This window comes from Ammospiza nelsoni, chromosome 6, assembly GCF_027579445.1.
Source record: "Ammospiza nelsoni isolate bAmmNel1 chromosome 6, bAmmNel1.pri, whole genome shotgun sequence".
In the NCBI taxonomy this organism is placed as follows: domain Eukaryota; kingdom Metazoa; phylum Chordata; class Aves; order Passeriformes; family Passerellidae; genus Ammospiza; species Ammospiza nelsoni.
In genome coordinates, this window is record NC_080638.1 from 19,125,105 (window position 1) to 19,147,322 (window position 22,218).

The 22,218-nt window shown below is 39.8% G+C and overlaps 1 protein-coding gene across 1 annotated transcript in view; it reads right to left on the reverse strand.

Annotated features, from left to right (window-relative positions):
• LOC132074124 (mucin-5B) overlaps positions 1-16,873 on the reverse strand; it is a 44,409-nt gene extending 27,536 nt beyond the window's left edge. The window contains exons 1-17 of the mRNA XM_059473652.1: positions 16,833-16,873; positions 16,518-16,688; positions 14,246-14,338; positions 13,784-13,982; positions 11,883-12,138; positions 10,367-10,481; positions 8,947-9,034; positions 7,967-8,094; positions 7,341-7,566; positions 6,402-6,527; positions 5,562-5,679; positions 4,187-4,325; positions 3,488-3,589; positions 3,202-3,271; positions 2,829-2,966; positions 2,126-2,290; positions 1,182-1,276 (exon numbers count right to left, since the gene is read on the reverse strand). Coding sequence (XP_059329635.1) covers positions 1,182-1,276; positions 2,126-2,290; positions 2,829-2,966; positions 3,202-3,271; positions 3,488-3,589; positions 4,187-4,325; positions 5,562-5,679; positions 6,402-6,527; positions 7,341-7,566; positions 7,967-8,094; positions 8,947-9,034; positions 10,367-10,481; positions 11,883-12,138; positions 13,784-13,865 — 1,848 coding nt within the window. The 5' untranslated portion in view covers positions 13,866-13,982; positions 14,246-14,338; positions 16,518-16,688; positions 16,833-16,873. The remainder of the gene's footprint in view (positions 1-1,181; positions 1,277-2,125; positions 2,291-2,828; positions 2,967-3,201; positions 3,272-3,487; positions 3,590-4,186; positions 4,326-5,561; positions 5,680-6,401; positions 6,528-7,340; positions 7,567-7,966; positions 8,095-8,946; positions 9,035-10,366; positions 10,482-11,882; positions 12,139-13,783; positions 13,983-14,245; positions 14,339-16,517; positions 16,689-16,832) is intronic.
• Positions 16,874-22,218: the final 5,345 nt, after the last annotated feature.

Genomic DNA, 22,218 nt, shown 5'->3' on the forward strand with positions numbered 1-22,218 from the left:
ATGAGGATGTACAATCTAGGACCTGTCAAAATATATAATCTGAAAATATTGCACAGTGATGACTGGCACTTTGTGTACCTATCTGGTAAGCAGCTGAGATGCACCCGATGACATGACAGGGGCATGACAGAAGATGGCTTATAGAGAGTCAGTTATATGTAATGACATTTTAAGAACTAGTTATGTAAGTAAGTCTAGCTGGAGTTTAAAGCTCGAGTTCTTTTAACAGTGTGGGCTGTACAAAAGAACACAAATACAGCTAGTCAGATAGAGAGCAGTAGGATCATACTGGATAGACAGTGACTTATCCTGCCATTACTGATGTTGTGGAAAAGCTTTCACGAATCATGGTTTAAAATCTGATGATATCAGTAGGAGTAACAGAAATATCTGTAAGAAACTGGTTATTACTTCTTCTTAACTGAAAATTGCAAAATCCTGTTTTATTTATAGCTTACATTAATTCTGAAGTATATATATTTTCTTCTGGAACAGGTAAAACATAAGCTATATTTGTAAAGATACTTGAAGACATGCTACATTCTGGGCAAAATTTCAGGGTCAGGTTTTTCTCAGTAAATTGTTTTACACACACATACACACACACCCACACGCTGCATGAACTTTCTGTGGTTTTGCAGGAACTTTTTACAATCTACATAAATGTGGCAACTCTGTAGCTCAGACAGCTTTCTCGGCAGCATTACATAGAGCTTTACACCAAGAGAACATATGGGGAGCTTCATGCATTCAAAACACAAGGAGACTAACAAGATTCAAAGGTAATAAAAGAGATATAAACAATGCAAATTTATATTCTCTGCCTTTATGTGAATTTTGAACCAAGTCAGAGGAAATCCATGGGGCTGGTAAAACTCTCAATTCAGTTCCACTCAAAAACACTGATTCTGCTACTCAAAGAGTGAACTCTTTGAAACTTTGAAATCTTGAACTGATTTTTTTCATTTTGTTTCTGGATCACGCAGCAGAAGCCATTCATGCCTATCAAGTATTTATGGGGCTGTAGCCGAAAAGGCCCATCTTGCACAAACTCTTATTTTATAATTTTTCTAATTATCATCAGTGTACTTCTTTGTGACCAGTCACTACTGTAACCTATTTCACTCCCCTAGGCCAGTCTCTGGACTAGATTAAAACACCCATTTGGAGCAGTACCTTACCTTGATGTACACAGAAGGGTCTACAACAGAATGGCAGGCAGCAAACACACTGCTTGTATTGGACAGAAGAGCACACCAGTGCTGGGCAAATTTTTCTGAAGTGGGAAAAAATATCATTGTCCATAGTCACTTAAACCACATTACTGTCTGACTCAATATTCTTATCAGGTATCACATTGAACTAGAATGTCCTGAAGTATTTAGACAACGCTGGATGGAAATACAGGTCATTAACTTATCAAAGGGATGAGCATAGTTGGATGGATGACCAGCCATTTTCCTAAAAGAGAGGTTTCACCTTCTAAGCATTAACATTATTATTGCAGCTGGATTTGCAGAACATATACAGAACCTCCCCATTTTCACTGTTTTTCATCAAACTTTCTTAATTCTTTACAGCCAGATAATTCCTTATAGTCAAGCAAAAGCATGTAATAATCAGTGAGTTGTGTGGCTGTGAGCTGCAGCTTTAATTATATGTGTCAGTACTTAGGAGAGGTCAGTCCAAATAACACATATATCCAATCCAGTCAGAGTGAAAAATCAGACAGGACACCTAGTACAGTGCAATGCTTGCTTAACTCAGCACTGTTGACAACTTCCTTCTCTGGACTTCAGGACAGCTGTAACAACCTAGATTGGATGAAGAACTTCACAAATGTTGGCAACCAGTGGTGCTCTGCCTTAAGCCTAAATTGCTGTCATTTATGCTGTGTGTGCTTTTCAAGTCATCAGCGAATGTGTTGGCTCTTTCACCAGTAGTGCTGTCTTTTTGTTTTGAAAGCAAAGCTATCCTCTTAAAGACCTTCAAAACACATTTTTTCTCTAGTTATAGCCTCAAAGGTAGAGGGTTTTGATGTTTATGAGATTTCTAAAGCTTTTTTGATTATCCATCATGTGAAAATTATTTCGCACTGATAAGCCAGGGATGAAAAGCCTGGTACCTTTATCCACACTGTTTGAACAAGGATCTTCAAAGCTGTCCTCAACATCAAAACAGCTGGCTCTAGTTTTCCATGAGTTACCAAAAGCAGAAGCTGAATCTTCCACAGCTCCAGTGACTGTTCTGAAGTCATCAGTCTGGATGTTATTGAAATTGCCACAAAGACCTTGCGTGGGAGGCAAAAAAAAGGCAAAAGAAAAGAAGAAATCACTAGATGTGTGAAAAAAGAATGGCTTCTAGATGAACACTCTTAGCTCTGTAATGGACCTCGCCTGAAACAAATCCATTTTCCCTCAGAAACTTCCTGATGTTCCCCCAAATCTGATAGGACCCTGTGTTTAGAGTGTATTTATTATTTTTCTGCATTACAGAGGCACTTAGTGATAGCTCAAGGATGCTTCAGTAAACAGTGGCAGACAGAGAGTATTTTCCCCAAAGGCTTATAAATAAAGGAAATGGCAGAAGAAAAACAAAATGGGTCAGAGAGACAGGATGTAATCCCATTACACAGACTGGAAACAGAAGCACAAAAATCTTAAATGGTGTAAACATGAGATTAGTGGCAAAAGCAAGAACATAGTCTGCACTTCACAAGGCTCTGATGAAGGCCTGTTTTAACAGATGGAGTCTATAAGATTTGCACACACTAAACATCACAGAGATTTTCTCCAGCACATTGAAGGGTTTAGCCTTATGTGTCCTACCAGATGTGCGATTCTGAAAGGAATGATCGACTGTTACGGAGAGCTGCATTACAGGTTTCATTTGCACCCTGATCTGCACTCCAGCTGAGCTCAAGATTTTGATGAAAAATGTAGATTGTCTGAAGATGGTGATGCCATCTAAAGAAAGAGAAAAAGGAAAACATGTTGTATGCTTTTGCAAGTCTTTACAAAGCTGAGTAAACAGGACCTTCCATTTGCCAGTGCATGCAGTAACACAGAGATTCCCAGGGAATCCCAGACCTAGTATCCACCTAACAGTGAGTAGGATCATGTTCTTTTCAGAGAAAGGAGCAGGAATCCTTCTGCAAAAGATGTAGGCTATTCTGTGGAAGATGTGAAGAAGGGAATTTACCTTTTCTTACAGGCAGCTTCACAATGAAATTGTTCATGTAGATATTTCCACAGGAACATATTTTTATAGTCTGCAGGGAAAAGGAAAAAAGGTCACAGTAGTGAATGCATATGATGTGAGACAGACAAGAGCAACTTGACAAGCTTCAGTAAGCACTGAGAAGCAGTGTCTTCAAAATCTCATCACCTCTGGGATCAGTGTAACTCAGTGTCCAGACACCATACAAACCATGTAAGGAAAATAGAAGTGATCTCCTATGTATTGCTGATTAAAGACAGTTACTCACAGTTCTTCCTAGTGTGACCAATACATTCTTTAGGCAAGTCATTGTCCTTGAAGTCCCACACTGAATGATCTCCCCAATCACCACAACTGTGTCATCAGTGTTCTGAGAAAATATGAGAAAGGTATGTGCAGATATTGTTAGCATGTTACAGGCTGGGAGCTTGAAGAGAAAAATGTGTCACTGAAAGGCTAAGAAGGAGTAATGAAAGAACTGGGGTATTTGATATCTAACTGCAAACTATTTATTGCCAAAATCAATAATTTCACTAACTTTCCTTTGTGCTCCTTTTCCTTGCTATCAGCTTGTGTGGATCTCATTTGCAGGCATTCACAGATAATTCAATTTTTTTGAAGAAATTTTGGTTCATCCACTTTCTTTTGACAGTCACACATGAAGAAAGATTCAAAAAAATGCTTGAATCAACACTAATACATCCATTAAGAAAATTATTTAATTTAAAAAAAAAAAGTACAAGTATGTTGAAGTTGCAAAGCTTTGAAGCTAAGCATCAGCAACTGACTTGCAATCCATTGCAAATTCAAAAATTTATGGGGTTTAAGACTGAGCATGTTGCTCAGTGTTGAAGTGCTTTGCTGGATTGGTTCCATTTAATTAAATTAAGTCATATAAAGCTTCAGCACAGTTTTAAGCCTCGTGCTACCCAGGAGATTTAGGAATGAAAAGAGAAATTGCTCGTACCTTAGCTAAGACATAATGACAGTTGCCATGAAAATTGAACCTCTTATTATCAAATGTTGTTATATGGAATCCTCCATCTATGTGGCAACTTCCAGAGCAGGGCAGAGAGATACAGCTCCAGTGGCCTCCTTTGCAGGTACTGTGCAAAACCCAAAAAGCAGCCATTAGAATAAACACAGCTTCAAGGGAGCAAAGTGAAACACCATTTTAATCTGCACAGATGTGGCCTCTTTGTGTTTTAACGTCATTATCTTAGCTTCTTATTCAAACCCTGTGGGTGGAAGCCTTTATATTAGGCCTTTAAAGTGTGAGGGTTGAATTCCTATCAGTGAGAGAGTTAACTGCGCTGGGCTTTTGGCTGGCTCCCTCAGAGACACACTGAGATGGGAAAGCAAGAGATGGTTTTCTGGGCCTAAATTGTTTACTTGACTTTTTAAAGAAGAAAGAACCCCTTCAAGCAGGATCTGGCAACATCTTGTGCTGCTGATGCAACTGTTCAGCAAGTCACTGATGGGATGTTTCAGCAGCTAATTGTGGAGGGCCTCAGATAATGAGCAGTTCTCACACCTGTGCACACAAGAAGAAAACAGTCGAGCCGTATAGGCTTGGGCTTTGAGGGGACTAAAGGAGGATGTGGCAAGATGGAAGCCAAAGCCACACAAAGCCCACTAAGTTCAATTACTCAAAATTTCTGGGATTTGAGGAGCATTTTCTCAAAATGCAGGATAATCCAAAGGGGTTTGCAGAATGTTTGGCCATGCACCATACCACATTTCATTCCTCCCTACAGCAAAACTATGACTGATGGTTAGAAAATGATGTTGTGTCACAGGAGCCCAAATAACATATAAGAGTAAGAAATAAAACTGTTTTGAGAGTAATATACCTAAGATGTTATCACTTTTCACCAGTAGAGAATGGAGATGGGTTCAAGCTGACAGGTTTTTTTCTAAATCAAATAATTCTCAAGGACCAGGGGATCAGGACTTCTGAGACTTCTTTAAACAGTGTTGTGGAGATCCAGATGTTGTTGGAAGTGCCAGATTTAACATGGTGTGAGTTCACACCTCACTATAGTGGCCAAAGTCTCTGAATTAATCAGTAAAGAGTCTCATTTTTCTACATTCTGAAACCTTGAGCTCAGTTTTCACAAGCAGTTTCAAGTGAAGGTGGATAATAACTATGTGTGGTTGAGGAATACCTCCAAGTTTTCCTACACTGGAAATTCAGAGCAAGGTTTTGAATTGTTATTTAAGAGAAATGACAGGAAAATATTAAAAAAAAAAAAAAAAAGGAGGAAATACAGAATGCCACTCATCAATGTTTTGAAATAAATACTTCTGCCTTCTTTGTGCAATCACGACCACAACAGTACCAGTTCTGGCAGGGAGTGGAGTAAGTTCCTCCAGATGAGTAGACTTTGCCTTGAAATGTACAGGGGCAGCTGTCTCTGGGGATGCACTTCTTGCTGCTGAGGTCATCAAGGATAGTTCCTGTTCAGACACAATGGCTAGTTAATATTCCTTCAGTGAGTCAGGGAAATGCCATCAGGGAAGATTAGAGTATGAAAAAAACTCTGGAGTATTCAGCATTTCATAAAATGAATGGGACACTTTTAAAGGAAAACACCACACCAGGCCCTTTCAGATGTTAATGAATGGGTAATATTTCTAACTAGAACTCAAATGAAAGCATTGCTAAACTCAAAGAACATTTCCTGTTACAAAATCTTTCACTGTGAGCAGGATTCTCAAGTGCCAGATTGCAAGGGTGCAAGCCAGTTTCCATCCCTTTCTAACAGTGAATCTAACAGAAATCAGAGCCTCATCTTAGACTATTTCATGTGCAAATTTATACATGCACATACCTGGAAATGCATGTGTGTTTTGTGTCACTTAAGCTACGGCTAGATTTAATGTCATAGCAGGGAGGCATCTCATGAGACACCTTCACCTGCTTTCTTACTGTCTAGAGAGCACCTCTTCTCTTTCCACATCTGCACCATTTTTTCCCTGTCTAGTCCTTAGAAGTTTTTGCCTCCCTTCTCCAGTGTCAGGATCTCATATCTTTAGAAATCTGGCTCTTCCAAGAAGGAAGGTGGTAAATTATGCTAGAAGAAGCAGTTTATTTGTTGTGTGAAATGGTAAAGAAAGGGAACAACCTCCCTTTTTCTCCCTTGATGTGTGTGATCATTGGCAGAAGCAGCCTGCCTTACCAGGAGGACAGAAACAGCCATCTGTACATGGGGCTTTACAAATCTTGCTCCTTTCTGGATCCGCACATGTGTCAGCACAGGAATTTCCACATTCCATGTACTCCATGTTGTTTGGGCATTCCTGATCTGCAAGACCAAACCAAAATGAAATATGTTAATGATGTATTTATAATACCTCTCAAATTGTTGTGTCACTACCCAACCCCTTCTTCCTCCTTTCCTCCATATCTTGTTTGCAAGACCTTCTATGCCGATATGTTGTGTTTGTTTAATGTTTTAAAGGAATGTTTTATGGCCACTTTTACTTTATCTTTTGGACAAAAGCGTGCTGCTGGGAAATGTGAGCTATTTCACATTACTTTACTAGCTCAAGGTTGCCTGAAGTCACAATACAAGCAAAGAACATCAGAATCATTTAGGTAGTGATAACAGTTTATTTTTGCCTGAAGCATCAGTACTTCTGGCATTGATTTGCTATCCCAATCCACACCAGCATTTTTGGTGAACTACCTGTAGCCTTCCCCCTGGATTTAAAGAGATTTCCTGCCCAGTAACTGGACTACTGAGTATGAAAACACAAGGTAAGATAAGTATGAACATGTTGCTCTTCTCAGTAACTACTTGTGTCTAGTTGTCACCATGTTTAAATAAGGCTCTTTATGAGTTAACTATGCAGAGAAAAATTTAAAAAAAAAAAAAAAGAACTCATGAAAACTTAGTTGCAAGAAGGAGGTGGGCAACATCAAGCTATAGTTCTAATTTAAGGAGCAAAATCAAGTTAAATTTGCAGAAATTTTTCCATTAACAATGTTTGTGTCAAAGTATTTTCACAGATTGATTCAAGGCAGTTACCAGAGCTCCTAGCTTTGTTCTGCTGGGATCAGAATACTTGTGTAAATGTCTAACCTGAAATAAATCTCCAGACCAGTAGCTACTTACAGCAGAGTTCTTTGGTTCTCCATTCCCCAGGGTCTCCCTTCCTCAGGACACAATCTCGAGAGTACTGGTTTAAAGTGCTGCATATGCAGCTGGGAACCAAATCAGAGTGAGAAGAATTAACTGCACAGTGGCACATGTCCTCAGCACAGGTCTCTATGTAGTCATCAAAGGCAACCACTCTGGGACAGTTTCCAAAACGGGACATAAGTTTCTTGCATCCTTTTTTCTATTTAAAAAAAAGGGGGGGAAAGAAAAGCAATACTTGATATTTTACCGCCTTTCAGGTTTTTGAATACACATTTCAAGTTTTGATGACACAGTTCCAGGGTCACAGAATAATTCAAGTTGGAAGTGATCTCAGAAGATTTTCCAGTCTAACTTTCTGCCACAATGTCCTTTGCCTTGGACTGGAAGATGTCATTCAACTGGGCATTTTCCCAATAGCTATTTCTTTAATACCATAATAAGATATTCTTTCAGCTATAAGATCATAATTTTGCTCAAATTCATCTTTAGAGTTCTGAAAAATTCAGTTTAGTGCATGCTCTGTAATTAAGATTTTTTTCAACAGTCTCTTCAACACTGTAGGTTGAGAGGATTTGTACTTCTTAGTCCCACAGACTTACATAGGTGCTGCATCTATTCCTCCTGGGATGTTTTCCAGTGTGGTCATCTGGGCTCACATCAGCACACTTTTGTGATGGATCCTCTACTTTGTGGAAGTTCCCAAACTGTCTTGGATGCATTTTATACCCTGCAAAAAACCCAGATGCATTTCAGTAACTTCCCACAATTCCTTAGGTCAATTAATGGGCTATAAAAATGCACTTACTCTTTGGGCTCAAAGGCAGTATGCCCTTCATGAGATGCCCAAATTTAACCAGCATCCATCTCTTATGGAGGATGACAGCCTGATATAACCTTCTGTTGGGCTAGAGTCAGGAATCTGGCACAGATTCCTGCTGTCAGCCTGAACTTTCTGGTGCTTCTGATAATTTCCAGACTTCTCTTTGTTTTGGGTGTGTTTGATCTTACGGAGTTTTCTATTCACATGTGCAAGAGTCATACAGGTATTACATAAAGGGATGTTGTTATAACTTTGGATTCAGTCCTGCAGCTGATATCCCAGGATGAAGGTGTCTTTCCATCCATACAACCTGGTGCAGGATCAGAGGCTCAGCTATTTGCAATATCTAAAGGTGTCAGTGGATGGCACCACAGTTTCTTCAAAGATACTTTGTGTTTTCCCTGAGGCTTTCATTTCATTATAGAGTAAAAAACAATCACAAATAGCAAGATTAAAATAGAAGAACAGAAAATGCACTCTTGCATTTCCTGAAAGTAAGCTATTGTCAGTGGGGAACCTGGCAATGGTGCTGCATGATAGCCAAGTAATTAATTTTGGTCAAAGAGGACTCTTATAAATTTGAAAAGAGCAGAAAACCCCAAATATCTCAGAACCTCTTAAAATGCATCTCCTGCATATGCAAATGTTCATATGCCTGTCAGGAAATCTGAAAACCTGCTCAGAGGAAACAGATATTGAGTTTCATGTCATGTATAAGGAGGTCTGTTCTGGATGAAATATGCTGTATTTATGACCTACCTTCCAAAATCAAATCATTCTTCTCATTGCCATCATAGTTCCCACATAGACCACATATTTTTTCTTTATATGTTTCTTCCAGGTCCAGCTACAAAAGAGGAAACACAGAGTTGAAAGGCTTTTCCCCATATCAGCAGCACTTGTTGCACAGTGATTCACAGCAGAAAAGTGCAGAGGCAGAAATGCTCAGTCCTAGTTTGTAGGAATGCCTCCTTTTCTGACACAAATCTCTCATAAAACTTATCTGCAGACAGACTGAATTCAAATGGGAAGAGAATCCTCCAGCAATTGTCATTCCTACCCATTAAAGATGTACCTGAAGCATGTTGAATACTGGATTAATCCCTGGACCAGTGTCTCCCAATATAGACACTGTGTATAGAGGCATTTGGTACCTCTTGCAGGGTACCACAGCTCCTCTCTGGGCAGGTCAGATAACTGTGCTCTAATGCTGGATGTTGTAAAGAAGCAGCTTTGGTTAACTTTTAGCCATAGATAATGGGTTTTCTAGTCCATAGGGTGATGGAAAATTTTATAGCACTTCTAGGCGTGGGTCTGCCAAGCATTACTTATTTTCTCCATACTTAGTGGAAATAAACAGCCAGGTTAGCACACTATTGCCTTGCTGGATAAAACTATTGCACCCAATCATTTCTACATGCTTGGAGAACAGTCCTGGTGCCACTCAGGTCCACCCAAAAAAGGCAGTGCTTTTCCTACTGTTGTGTCCACTCTACAGTAATGTCCAAATAATGCCTTTAACACTTTAGGTATTAATTAGTACATGGGAAAGGGGAAAGCAAATACTTCAATAAATCAGAATTTCAATATCACTTTTTTACTTCCTGATATCTTTTCTCTCTATCCCGCTTTTACCCTATCTCTATCTCTCTGAATGGCATAACTTGACACACAACTTCCATTTCATTAATCTCAGTCTGGATTGTGAAGGATAAGCATTCACACACAAAAGTATAAATGCACTGGTACAGAAGAGAATATTGCAGGGTAGATGTTCAGAGGAGAATTCCCACATAGCATTGCTTTGGAATGAAAGAGGCCAAGGTCTGAACTGGTCACACATATCAGTTTCCCACACAATATGGGCCTGAGACAGAGTAGCAAGGCAGAGCTGGAGGGCTGTTGCTGCCAGTGCCCCATGGAGCAAGGAGCTAAATGCAGATGTGCTATATCCAGGATTAACCCTTCTGTCACAAAAAATTAGCTGGAATACCATGGGGTTGTGCCTGCCCCTGCCCTGTGAAACTATTGCCCAGTTTGGTATTTTTCTATGAGTTTATGGACAGAGTGATAGCTCCCACCCATAATTTCATATATCAGCACAGTGCCTGCATCCAGCCCTGCTTTTCATTACTGATGAGGTTCACCAGGAGGAAAACAACTAACTGACTGTTCATACTAGGAGAGTGTCAGCCCAGTTCCACTTGAGTGTCAGGCCCAGCTTGGAAGTGACTTGGAAGTAAGTACAGGTGTCCTCAATCAGAATGCTCTTCAAGCTGAAAGGCATGGCAATCCTGGAAATTTGAGGGGAAAAAACAGATTGCAGTGAAAAAAAGACTGATGAAATCCTTACAGCTACATAGGAAGGAAAACTAGAGAACTAAATAAGACATGGGAACATTCTTTGCAAGGTCAGACTTTGTCCACACAATGCATTACATTATCCACTGTGTCCTTTTACCAACCTTAATCCATAACACAATGCATTTTGGTCTTGTGTCAATGTGGCTGATGTAGATCAGCCACTCAACTTGTAGAAAGCAGCCAAACCCAAGGACCTAACCCTTATAAAAGGTTCTACATTATAAAGTTTATAAAGAGCAAGATAACAATATTGGGGAAATGACCCTCCACATGAGGACACTGCAGGTTATCATCATCCTTCCGGGACCTCCTTGGTATTTGGGATTCACAAAGAACTCTGTTCTGTTATTCATGTACTCATGCAACTCAAACCTACATGACTTTTCCATCTTACCAAGACAATTAACGCTCATTTTACAACAGTCTAAAAACTTAGAAATTCAGAAAATGGCTAGAAGATAGGGGATTTCTTGCCCCTTTGAGTTAGGAGACACATATGGGCTTCGGTGCTATAATTACAACAGAGTGGTGCTATTCTATATTTGGTTGTTTGTAGAAGGCTGTCAAGACAGCCCATATGCTTGCAATTTTCTCTTCAACAGAATTGTGAGGGGTTTTCCCAGAGTCAAAGGTTGCCTAGGCCCTTCATAATTCTTTGCTAGGATCAGGACTTTGCACTTCTCATGGGAACTGTCCTTAATATTGTGCCTAACTTTCAGCTATTGTTGCATATGATTTTTACTTAGGGAATATTTTTTACCCTTCTCTTTGCAGTTTGTGGTTAATTGGAATTAAAGGTGTGGATTTTGACTTCTAAAAATTCTGCCTTTTCTTATAAGAAGATCCCTGACCAAGTTGTGATCTGCAAAGCAGAGAAATTTTCTAGACTAATCTATCTGGAAAAGGAAAACTGTCCCTAAAAGAACCATCTGTTCCTGAGCAGCAACATAAAACAGTAGGGTTATTACCACAGAAATAATGTTTTGAGAAAAAAGAAAAACCACCAAGCTTCTACAGATATAGAGTGTTGGGGTTTATTTACTTTCCTTCATCCCTCCCTCTCAAATCAAAGCAACATTAAGGAAACCTTAAAACACCTTTTGTTTTTGTAATATACACGTTGCTCTCTACTTAACTTGTTGGTGTTGGTCCCTGGGACGTGTAGTTTAGTTTAAATGCCTCTTGCCTTCTCAAACACTAAGGGGGGGACTCTTCACAATACCCTGTTCCTAAAGCTATACATCTCATACACAGCCACTGCTTTCCAGTCACACCACCTAACACATGGCAATAAAAATGCCGCTCAAAACAACATTGCAGTCTTTACTCACTTCTTCCCGTTCACCGTGATTCCCGTCTCCTTCACCTCCAGGACCACTCCATCAATGGTGGCAGTGAAGTAGATCAGGAAGCTGTTCTTGGCACTGCGCCTGATCTGAATGTTAAAGTCCTGGTAGCTGTCATTGCAGTGCGAAGCGAAGACATATGTGCAGGTTCCAGGAAAAGTAAACTTTACATGGTCAAACGTATGGAAGTGGAAGTTGCCCCAGGTGACACATTCGCTCCTACTGACAGTAGAGACCTGGACTAAAGAAAAATCATAGTAGGGGAGCTTAGAAATTCACCCCATATGAGGTGCTTGTCCCTTTTTTTTGCTGAAAAACATTAAAGGGGCAGATTTTCAAAGGCAAAATTGATAACTCCTGGAAAATACTAGCCTTTGGGAAGTAGTTTCATCTCACTGAACTTTTGAAGTCCATTACTTTTGAAGTACAGAGACACCTGCAATGTGAGCAGATTAGCCTAGTCTCCTTTGAAGTCAACAGTGAAAAGCAGAAGTTAACAGTGAAAAGCAGAAGAGGTTCAGCTTTCTCATCTTACATATGTGCCTAGCAAGAAGATGCTGTAAACCACATGCATCTCTCCATTGTCTAAAAAGGCTGTGTCTATATTCATGCTGTAGACATATTTTCACTGTAGATATCTAAAGTGAAGTGATAAGAATCCCATTCTGGATGTCTAAATCTCATTTAACTCAGGCAAGATTTTGTGTTGAGTGCTTTCCAGGAGATACCACAGGTGGCATGAATTTACAGCAAAGTGGCAGCTGCTGATTGATCTCAGTGGTTGAGGCTGCTACCAGCTTCAGCTGTTGGCTAAGAGATACTTGGTTTTCCTTCTCGACCAGAACTCATGTTTTGGCCCTCTAAGCTTTACCTCTGTCAAAGGTATAGGTACATAGTCCAAGTGCATGTAAGACATTACTTCAGAAAGCAGTTTTCACTCCACTGAGCAGTTTTCACAAAGAAAACTAATTAATCACCTTGAATTAAATTATATATGCCCACTACAAAATACTTTCAGGTTTTCTTCTGAAAGAATGACAAATGAAACAGACAAATTTCTTTGTGTACTTCAGGTAGCATGTTTAGGACTATTAACACAGATATCCACCACAGATCAAATCAAAAAGTTACTCATTTACCCAGTGAACTCTAAAATTTTATTAAATATTCTTGCCTAAGAATCAGCAGGGAAGAAATGAGAAATTCAGATCCTTATGTTATAATTGTGCAGCCCAAACTCAAGTGCCCCATAAGTCCTTGCTGAAACAGCTTTTTAAAGGGATTGCTACTGTCATAGGCGGTTGCAGCACTGGAGTAGGGCAATTTAGCACTTTCCTACGCAGTCGTGAGGGCAGGTGAGAAAGTTTGGCTATCCTGGAAATGAAATTGCTGGAATTAATAAGGCAGCAATAACTGGTACATCAACTGTGTATTAAGCAGTTGGGGAAAGTGTAAGAGATTAAAAATCAAACCAGGAGTGCACCAGAGCACAAAAAACGTGATTCCTGATAATGCGGCATTTCATACTGGTCGATCAAGCCTAGCTGGTGATATGGTAAGTACTTCTTTTTGGAAGAATATGTGTGAAATGTGTTGAAAAGGGTGTCACCATTTTTTTTGTTTTGTTTGGTTTTTTTGGTGCAGAGGGTCTCCTCTTTAAGAATAGTCACTTAGAGCATAAAACATAAAACACTACCTAGTAATGAAAGAAAAAAAGATATACTTAAATGGTTGACAATCAGGATAAAAAGGTACCATGTTTAACAGTATCTGGCATGTCTACATCTCATATGAATATGTGACAAATTTTCATTTGTCAACTCTATTTCTCACCTATGGAGAGCTATATGAGAGCAAGTAATGCAAGAATTAGATTCTTTTCTTACCTATCTGAACTGGTTCTTTGGCCTTGCAAAAACTCCAAATTAGGCAGAAGATCCAAAACGATCTCCCGTTTTTTATTTCCATCTTGCCATGAAGTTGTAACTTGAAAATCCTTTCAGGGAAGTGTTTTTTCTTGGCTTATAGGCAGATTTTTATAGTCCAGGAGTTTGGCATGGGAACAAAACACTGATGGCAGGGTCCCTGAAAGGTGGAGCTTCATTAAATTTTCTTTCAGTCATTCATTATTAGCACCCAGAAACCTCCTCTCTCTCCGACAGGACAGGTATCCAGTTCTTTATTGCTTTATGGGGACAGAGAGCTGTCTGTTTCAAATTTCCTCCTTTGAAAATAGGTCCCCTCACCCTCCTCCTACAGTTGTTATTTCTTTGGCAGCAATAGTTTTTTTTTTGTTTGTTTGTTTTGTTTTTTTAATAACATCTGATTAGTTGCAAGCAAACACTGACCTCTTTCAGAGTTTTTCTCTGTCTTGCACATCAGCAGAATCCCCCAGCACAAGCAAATGTGTTTGTTGCCTCTACCAGCTTTACTGGCGACTTCTAAACAGAGCAAAAAGTATTATCAGGTCAAGCATAATGTATGGTTTATTTAGAGAAAAATCTTTTGTCAGAGGGCACTGTCCCTTAAGAAGTGTACTCAAAATATTTTACAAAAAAATGCCAGATTTACTGCTTCAGTAGACCAGAAACAAAACCAAAAGTGTAAAAATTCTCACCTCAACTGCACAAATGTGATTTAATTTATTCTTTATGCACACAGAAGTGGTGGATTCTCCAAACATCATAAGGGAGCAGTGTCCAAGTCCTATCATAATGTAGACCACAGTTCATTCCTTCACCACCTAGATTACACTGCTGCAAAAGAGTCCCCTGGTGCTCTCAAAGTACATTAATACCCTACCACATACCCATAAAAAGTCCAGTGAGCTCAATCATGAGCTCTACAGCCCCTTGCAGGACACCCTACAAGGATATTCTGATTTCAGTGATTTTAGAGTCCCTTCTGGAAATTTACTTGCATTGTTGACACAAACTGACCTTGCATTTCTTTTCCTCATCTGTGCCATGGGGGAACTGCTCCTGACAAGAGAGGAAGCTTCTCACCTACTCCCAGAAAATCAAACCTGGGTAACAGACATTCCCTGCTTCCAGCTGCTCCATTCCCTTTGGGAAAACAGCACAGTGATTGCCAGTAGTTAAGTGGGCACAGATACAGTTTAAGGTGGACATAGTTTTGCCCCTTCTTGCAAGGCCTCAGGTCAAGCCTGCCCATGCCCCCATTGGGAAATATGAATATGAATGCCTTTTGGTTGGCAGGCACCAAGCTGGGCCTTGGGAACAGGGTCTTGCTCACAGCTTTGCCAGACTTTGTGCTGTTGCCAAAGTGGAATGTCCCAAAGCTGGCCCACTGCTGCTGCCCTACACAGGCACAAGGTACTTTGCAGAATCACAGGTGACAGCATCTGCTAGATGAAGATTTGCTGCTGCCCTTGCTCTAAAGAAAAGTCTGCACCAGCATGCATGAGCATTGTGCAGGACATGAAACATGAGTTCGTGTTACCCCTTTGCCACTGTCCGTGTCCCATTAATTCCATTGTCAATCGCACTGGAGGCAGGGCACTACTGGAAGGTAGTTCTTGAAGCCCTGCCATTTTGGCTGGAATACAGAACCAACAGACTTTATGACACTGGTGATGGAAGGCATGGACTGCTGCTGCTTTTCCTTTTAATCACAGCACATCTTCCCTCCTGATCTCTGTCCAAATAGGTACAAAGTAAGTTAGGAGAATATCTAGTAGATAAACTTAACCATGAGAATATGACACTTGAAATATGAGGATGATCTGAAATTGAATACAGTGAAATATCAACACTCAAATACTGGTAATCAACACTCCTGGTAATATATACTGAGTTTATACTGAGTTCCCGTTCAGGCCACAGAACAGGGCTAATGGCAAGTGTGGGGAAGGGCTGTGAAGCCCAGAAGGAAAAGCATATAGGTCAGTAGACCACAGATACAGACTAAGAGAGCTTAGTTGAGGTAAAGGTGGATAGCTGAAATACGTTAATTTTCCATAATCAATGCTAGTGTCAAAATCCAAATGCAGAACTCTGCTGAGATAAAGTCCATATTTCTTCAGTCACTGTCCACTTCCTTTCCCATTTCCATCCAAGAAATCTAAGTATCTATTTAATTCATTTTGGTATGAGAGTGGAAGGAGGAATCAGACTCTAGGAGCATAATTCCTGACTCTGGAAAAAGCCCCCTTTATTCCCACTGAGCTGCACAAAAGCAGCAGGAACCATGTAATAACTACTTGCCAAAGATACCCTTCAGGTTGGAGTAGTTCTTTGATGACAAAGACATAGTGACCTTGACCTCTGCAACTTCCAGCCCTTTGTGTTCTACATTGTGTGGGGTGATTCAAGGTAATGGGAGGATGGGCAGGAGGAATGAGTTAGGCATCATTTACCCCTGTAAGCCCCACTTAGCACTTAGGGACCTGGGAAGAACATGAACAGCACATTAAAACTTTTCAAGGAAAAGACAGAATAAAACAAATGATTCATTGAACCAACATTCACTCATGCTCTAGTCAGCAGAGATAGTAGTATCAGTCATCTGGGATCCTCCCCTGAGAAAAGCAAGAGCAAAACTCAACTCAGAGAAATGGGAAACCCAGTCCTCTTGCTCTATACCTAGCCATTTTCTTACCTCTGCTTGTTTGCTCTGTCATTTGTGCCATTCCTTTGCCATTTCTTGGGGAGTAGAGTTTCTGTCAATGACTAACCAGAGCTGCTGCTTCTGGCTTCTCCACAGATACTGCGGGCTACACTCCTTAGAAGTCACTAGTTGCTTCAATCTTCTGCAGTGATTTCAGGGCTACTGACAGGGGAAGAATATTTGCATTCAAATTAAGTTTTTATATTCAAGAGTTGAAACACTGAGGTTTTCAGGAGAAATACATGGAAGCTTTTCAGAAGGAAATGCAGACTGACAGGGAGCTTACAGGCTGTGTTGATCACCTACCACTGAATCATTGCTATTGGCACGCAAGTTATAACTATTCCCCCCACAGTGACAAACTGGGATTAATAACTCTTCCTTTTATTGACCCTGCAGGATAGGAGACCTTCCCTCTTCTGCAGCTGTATTAGCAAAAAGAACAATTCCTCTTGGCCCCTTTACAGCCCATTTCATGGATCATTTGTCATTAAAGGGTATGTGATTTTAGTAAATACAATAGGTAAATATTAACTCAATTTCTTTATCACCACTGACTCACTGAAGATAAGCCATCATGAAGGTAATGTAATACACTGGTGACTCACAAAAATACATTTTTGCTACGAACTTGGTAAAAGACACACTCAAGCAGGAGGCATCTGGTGGATCAGTGCCCTTCATAGCCAGCCACTGTACTAAAGTCTGGCAGTTGTGTTTGTATCATATCCTTCTGTCAAAGGGGTATGATGATTCCATATGTGCTGTAAAGAGTTATGGCCATCCTGAGTAATTTCAACACTGGGAGTTAGAGTTTGGAAATCATCTAAGAACCCAGTTCATTTCAGGCAAAATTGGTACTGCTTCTTGAAATGAGTATCCACTATAAGAGTGTTTTACAAGCGCTGCCTAGAAAATAAATCTAGAGAAATTATGTGTGCTCCATTAACAAAGTAATATTAGCTAGGAAAACATTTCATTTGTCAGGCAGTTTGTGCCAATAATCCACATGATAAAAAACATCCAAAGTAATTTTGGCAAAATATTTTACATAACTGGTAGTTATAGCAATCAGTAATTGCCAGTAGAATTCAAGAACAACATGAATTATCCCTTTTAATCCTTTGCATGATATCACAGAATTTAGGAAAGTTACATTAAAGATTTATTTGATCTATCAGATTTCTGTCTACCACACAGTTTGAAACAGATGTCATTAAATATAAGGGGATCTGTGGCAGGCAGTGGGAAAGGAGGGAATGGATATCTGCCATCAATTGTCCATTAAAATACATGACAAATGCCTTCTGTATTTCAATTTTGGTAGGAGGTGGTTGAATGTTTTTTTACATTTTGCCTACGAATGGACACAAAGCTCCTTAACCTCTCGTCTTGCCATAGAGCTCCTTGACTTTTTGCGAACAGATCAAGGATATTAGTTATTCCTGTTTGCAAGGAATGAGTCCAGCTGCTCTTTTCTGTTTTTCTTTAAGATGTAGATCTTTCAAAATCCACGTACAAGGAGTAATGACACGGCTGATTGGTGTCGTGCACACAGGTCTCTTTGACCTATTGGCACTTCCTCACGTAAGAGAGACTCCCTGCATAGAAAGCCATCTCATCAGGAGGTTGGGCCCTAGAGATTTTCTACTTGAAAGGTTTTACTTTAAACAACCTTCCTGGTGGAAAAATATGGGGTAGCAGAACAAAGGGAAGCATATGAATTTTCTGCTTTAATATTTAGAACTTTTATGGGGTTTAGACTAAAGCAGATTCTACCTCTTTTTAAAAAGCATCTTCTTATTTCCTGGGTGCCAAAATAAGTCAGAAGAGGCCACTGCATGCTTAATACTGAAGCCTCTATAACCTTGAAACTACATGAAATACATACCCAGTAACCATGTCCACCATGACTGAAAGTGACTGCAAGCCAAAAGAAAGGCTAAGAGATGGGGAAGAAAACAAGTTAAGGTGGGAATCTAGGCAACCTTGGCCTAGGGTTTTTTGTGTGGAGGGTAGAATTAGCCATCCAAGAACTACCTGCCCTTACGTTTTGCTCAGACTCCCTGTACTTTTAAGGAGAAGAATGATCATACAGATCCCATAGATTCTGCAAAAAAACAGCAAGAAATGCTGGGCTACACTAGTCCAAATGGACAGGCTATTGGAATTTAACTGCTGTGTCAGGTCACAGGCACTGTGCAAAGCCACATTCCTTGATCACTGTTGCCTTTTGTTACTGCTTAAAGGAAAGCTGCATGGAGCACAGGTGCACCTTCTCAGTGCCAGCTCTGCCATACTTTCTCTCTGCTTGAGTTTTTTTCAAAGTATTAAGGTAATGAAAACATCACAGTGATGATTTTTACTGTTCTAGAGACTAGCTTGTGAAAAAAATTCAAGCATTTTATGTAAGAGTGCTGAAAAACTGGAACATTAAGGGGAATAAAGTTTGTACAAAACAGATTTTAGAAGCATGATGCTGAAAATTAACTTAAGGGATTTTCCATATTAGTGATGGAAATATGGCTTAGGTAACTTGCTTGGACGTATTTGGACCTTAGTCTGGGAGGTTGCCAGTTAAGAACATAGGTAGCCTGAAAAGAGTGAGTTAATTTTGGAAATTTGGCCCTGGAGAGGGTTGCTCAACTTTAAGAACTTGTTCTGCTTTAAAATACTGCCCTACCCCTCAAAGCTTCCACTAGGAGGTGAAATTTCAGAAATTGTATATCAATGTTGCAGTTATTTAAATGTGTTTCATTTTTGTCAGACCTAAAACTACAAGAATGTTCTTTTCTGTGATCTCAGAATTTTTAAGTCTATTTTGTCTTTTCCCAGTATCTGAGTTTGCTTTTCCAGACAAGTGCAACAGTATATAACAAGCACAGTAACTGCAGGATTATTTACTTAGGGCTTTGCCTTTGCTAAAGTCCTTTCACTGGGGCTTATGTGCAGAGTTGCATGTGCTTAGTTCAGTGAAGTGAGGTTTAGCAAAGTACACTTAAATGGTAAACACACTGAAAATTTTATCTTACCCTTCCCACAGAACAAAACAGTACTATTAAAGAACATAGTTAGATCAGAAGACAAGGTAGTTATTAGATCAGAAACCCCTACCTTGTATTATTTTGAGAAGAATTCTTCTGGTTTGCATGTGTTTTCCCCCCTCTTTCTGAATCCCATCTGCCTCACCTCATATAGCAGCAGTTATTTTTCCATATTGCTAACATTTATTTTCCTTTCTGTCTCTGGTGTTCTCAAAACACATAGCCAGTAATGCTTCATAAAAAAAACTACTCTCTTTATAAGCAAATCTTCTGTGAACTCCTTTTTAACTGCAGATGGAAGTTCTTGCTGTGTTGCTGAAGAATGCCATGAACAACATGGAGTTTCCAGTGCATGTCTAGGTAGCTACAAGGAAATTGCTTGAGATTCCAGCTATCTTGGATGAGAAGACTACAAGCAGGAATGAAACCCGTGTGATCTTGGACAGCAGGAGCTGGGACCTTAGGGTTTAGTGCCTTCAAAGGCTGTGTGACTGGAAGTCCTACTTGCCTCCCAAGAAGGCTTCCCCATTTTCCATGACAAAACTGAAACTGTTAAGTACTGGAAGAAGAAAAAGAAACAGAACAGAGGAAGAGAAACCCCTCAGCACCAATGAAAGTGGGAGGCTAGATAGAAAGTCTGGAGGAGATGAACACAGGACTCAGGCAAGGAGACAAGACATGGGCTCTTGCTACTGCTTTCTTTTTGCTAGACTCCAAAAGACAAGGCAGTTCCTGGAGAATTGAGCCATTCTTTAGGACAGAGAGAGTCAAGCCCACTCCCTTCCAGCATTAATGCTTTCTATGGAGCTGCCAGGGTCCTTTGTGGTAGGTCCTGCCTAGAAGACAATGGGATCAGAATGTTCCACAGTCTCCTGAATCCCTAATGTGCTGATATCACCCTTTCAGAGAGGGTGATGAGAAACATTTCCTCGGGGTTTTTTTTTTTTCCTCAGGGTTTTTTCCTCATTTTCCTCAGGATTTTTCAGAAGAATCTCTTCTTGTGGCCTGCAGACCAAACAGCTCTTGCTTAAGAAACAAAATGCTTCCTGGGATCAGATAATACAGATCTCAATTTACTTCCAAGAGGGGTGTGGAAGGAAGCAAAAGTGCTGCTCACTGCCACTACTACTTTTTGTAGGGATACACAGTTAAAAGACACAGTTAAAAGTTTCTTTTCTTCCTTTCTCTCCCAAGTACTATCAGTGGATTTCTCCACTGGAGAAAGTTTAATCTGTTCAACTCTGTCATCCAGTTCCACTGGAAATGCAGGTGCAAACTGAACCACTAAGTTCTAAGGTGAATAAGAGTGCAGAAGGGAGTGGAGGTTTGGCATGTGCAGTGTGACCTGGAACTGCCAAGAACTTGTAAGTAAGAATTCTCTGACAGGGTGTGCTTGTGAACCTGCTTATGGGCAGCACTGACCCAACAACAAAACTGAGAGGGCTGCCATAACCCAGAGCACTGTGACAAATAACACCTTGTATGTAAGTTCCTGTCAGAATAATTGTCTTTCCAGTGCTTACTAAGTGCTTAATAAATGTCTGTAGGGAGTGAGAAATTTCATTATTCTCAGAAATAAAACCCTCTACATGATGAAATAAAAACTCCCTTTTGAGGCAGTTGCTTTTTTGGTATGAAGGGACTTTACATTATCAGCCATAGACTGCCCTGCAGTGGTGAAGCCAAAATCTGCAGCCTTACTGACTTTTATTCAGGATCTTTAGAATTCCTCATTAAGAAATAGTTTGCCCATCACTAGAAGGGACAGAAAGAGCCTGTGCAAACTACAGACCAAATTAAAAATAAATGAAACAAGGAAGATTTCATATTTCAATGTAAATACAGTGTGGAGCAAAATTCACTATTGACTAGTAACGTTTTGTCTCTTTTTCATAAGAAACAAGGCAGATTTGATCACATCTTGTATCTGTGTCCAGAAGTTATTTGCTGACTTCAGTCAAATTTAACTGCAAAAATAAAAATCTCAAAGACAGCTAAATGTCAACAGATTTTGAGAAAAGCAGTTTCTGCAAAAAGCTCAAGGAAATATATGGTTCTAGTGTCAGCATAGAAATTTTTGGATAACAAAAAGTTAACAGAGGAGAGTGACTTTGTATGTGCCCTGGGAGAAAACTCTCAGTCACATCTTACAATGAATGTAGAGATAGAAATCCTTAGAAACCTGTACTAAAGCAGAAATTTGGCTTCATTTAATCTGCAGCTTGCTCTGTTAGTTGACAAAACTTCCTTCTTGTTAGATCAACTACCTCTCCAACTCCAGCTACCTCTCCAACTCCAGAGAAATCTGCTTTCCAATCAGAGTTTTGTAATGCTGAAAAAAATACAGGGTTTCATTTTCTGCGCATCCTTATCAGTCTTATAAAAAGGCAGAAATCTTATCTGCCTTTTAAGCTGGAGTACATTTGATAGTAGCAAAAAATGGTGCCACCAATCCTTTAGGTAGCAAAGATGACAGTATTGAGGTTGGCTATTGCCAATAAAGATTTCATTAATGGAGATAAAATAAACCAAAAGTTTTTTTTTTCCTTCACTACAACAGGTGTGGTTTACCCTCATTGTACTCTAAGATGATTCAAGAGAAATTAACATCTTCCAGTTACCTGTTTCACCTCCCCTTACAATAAGAT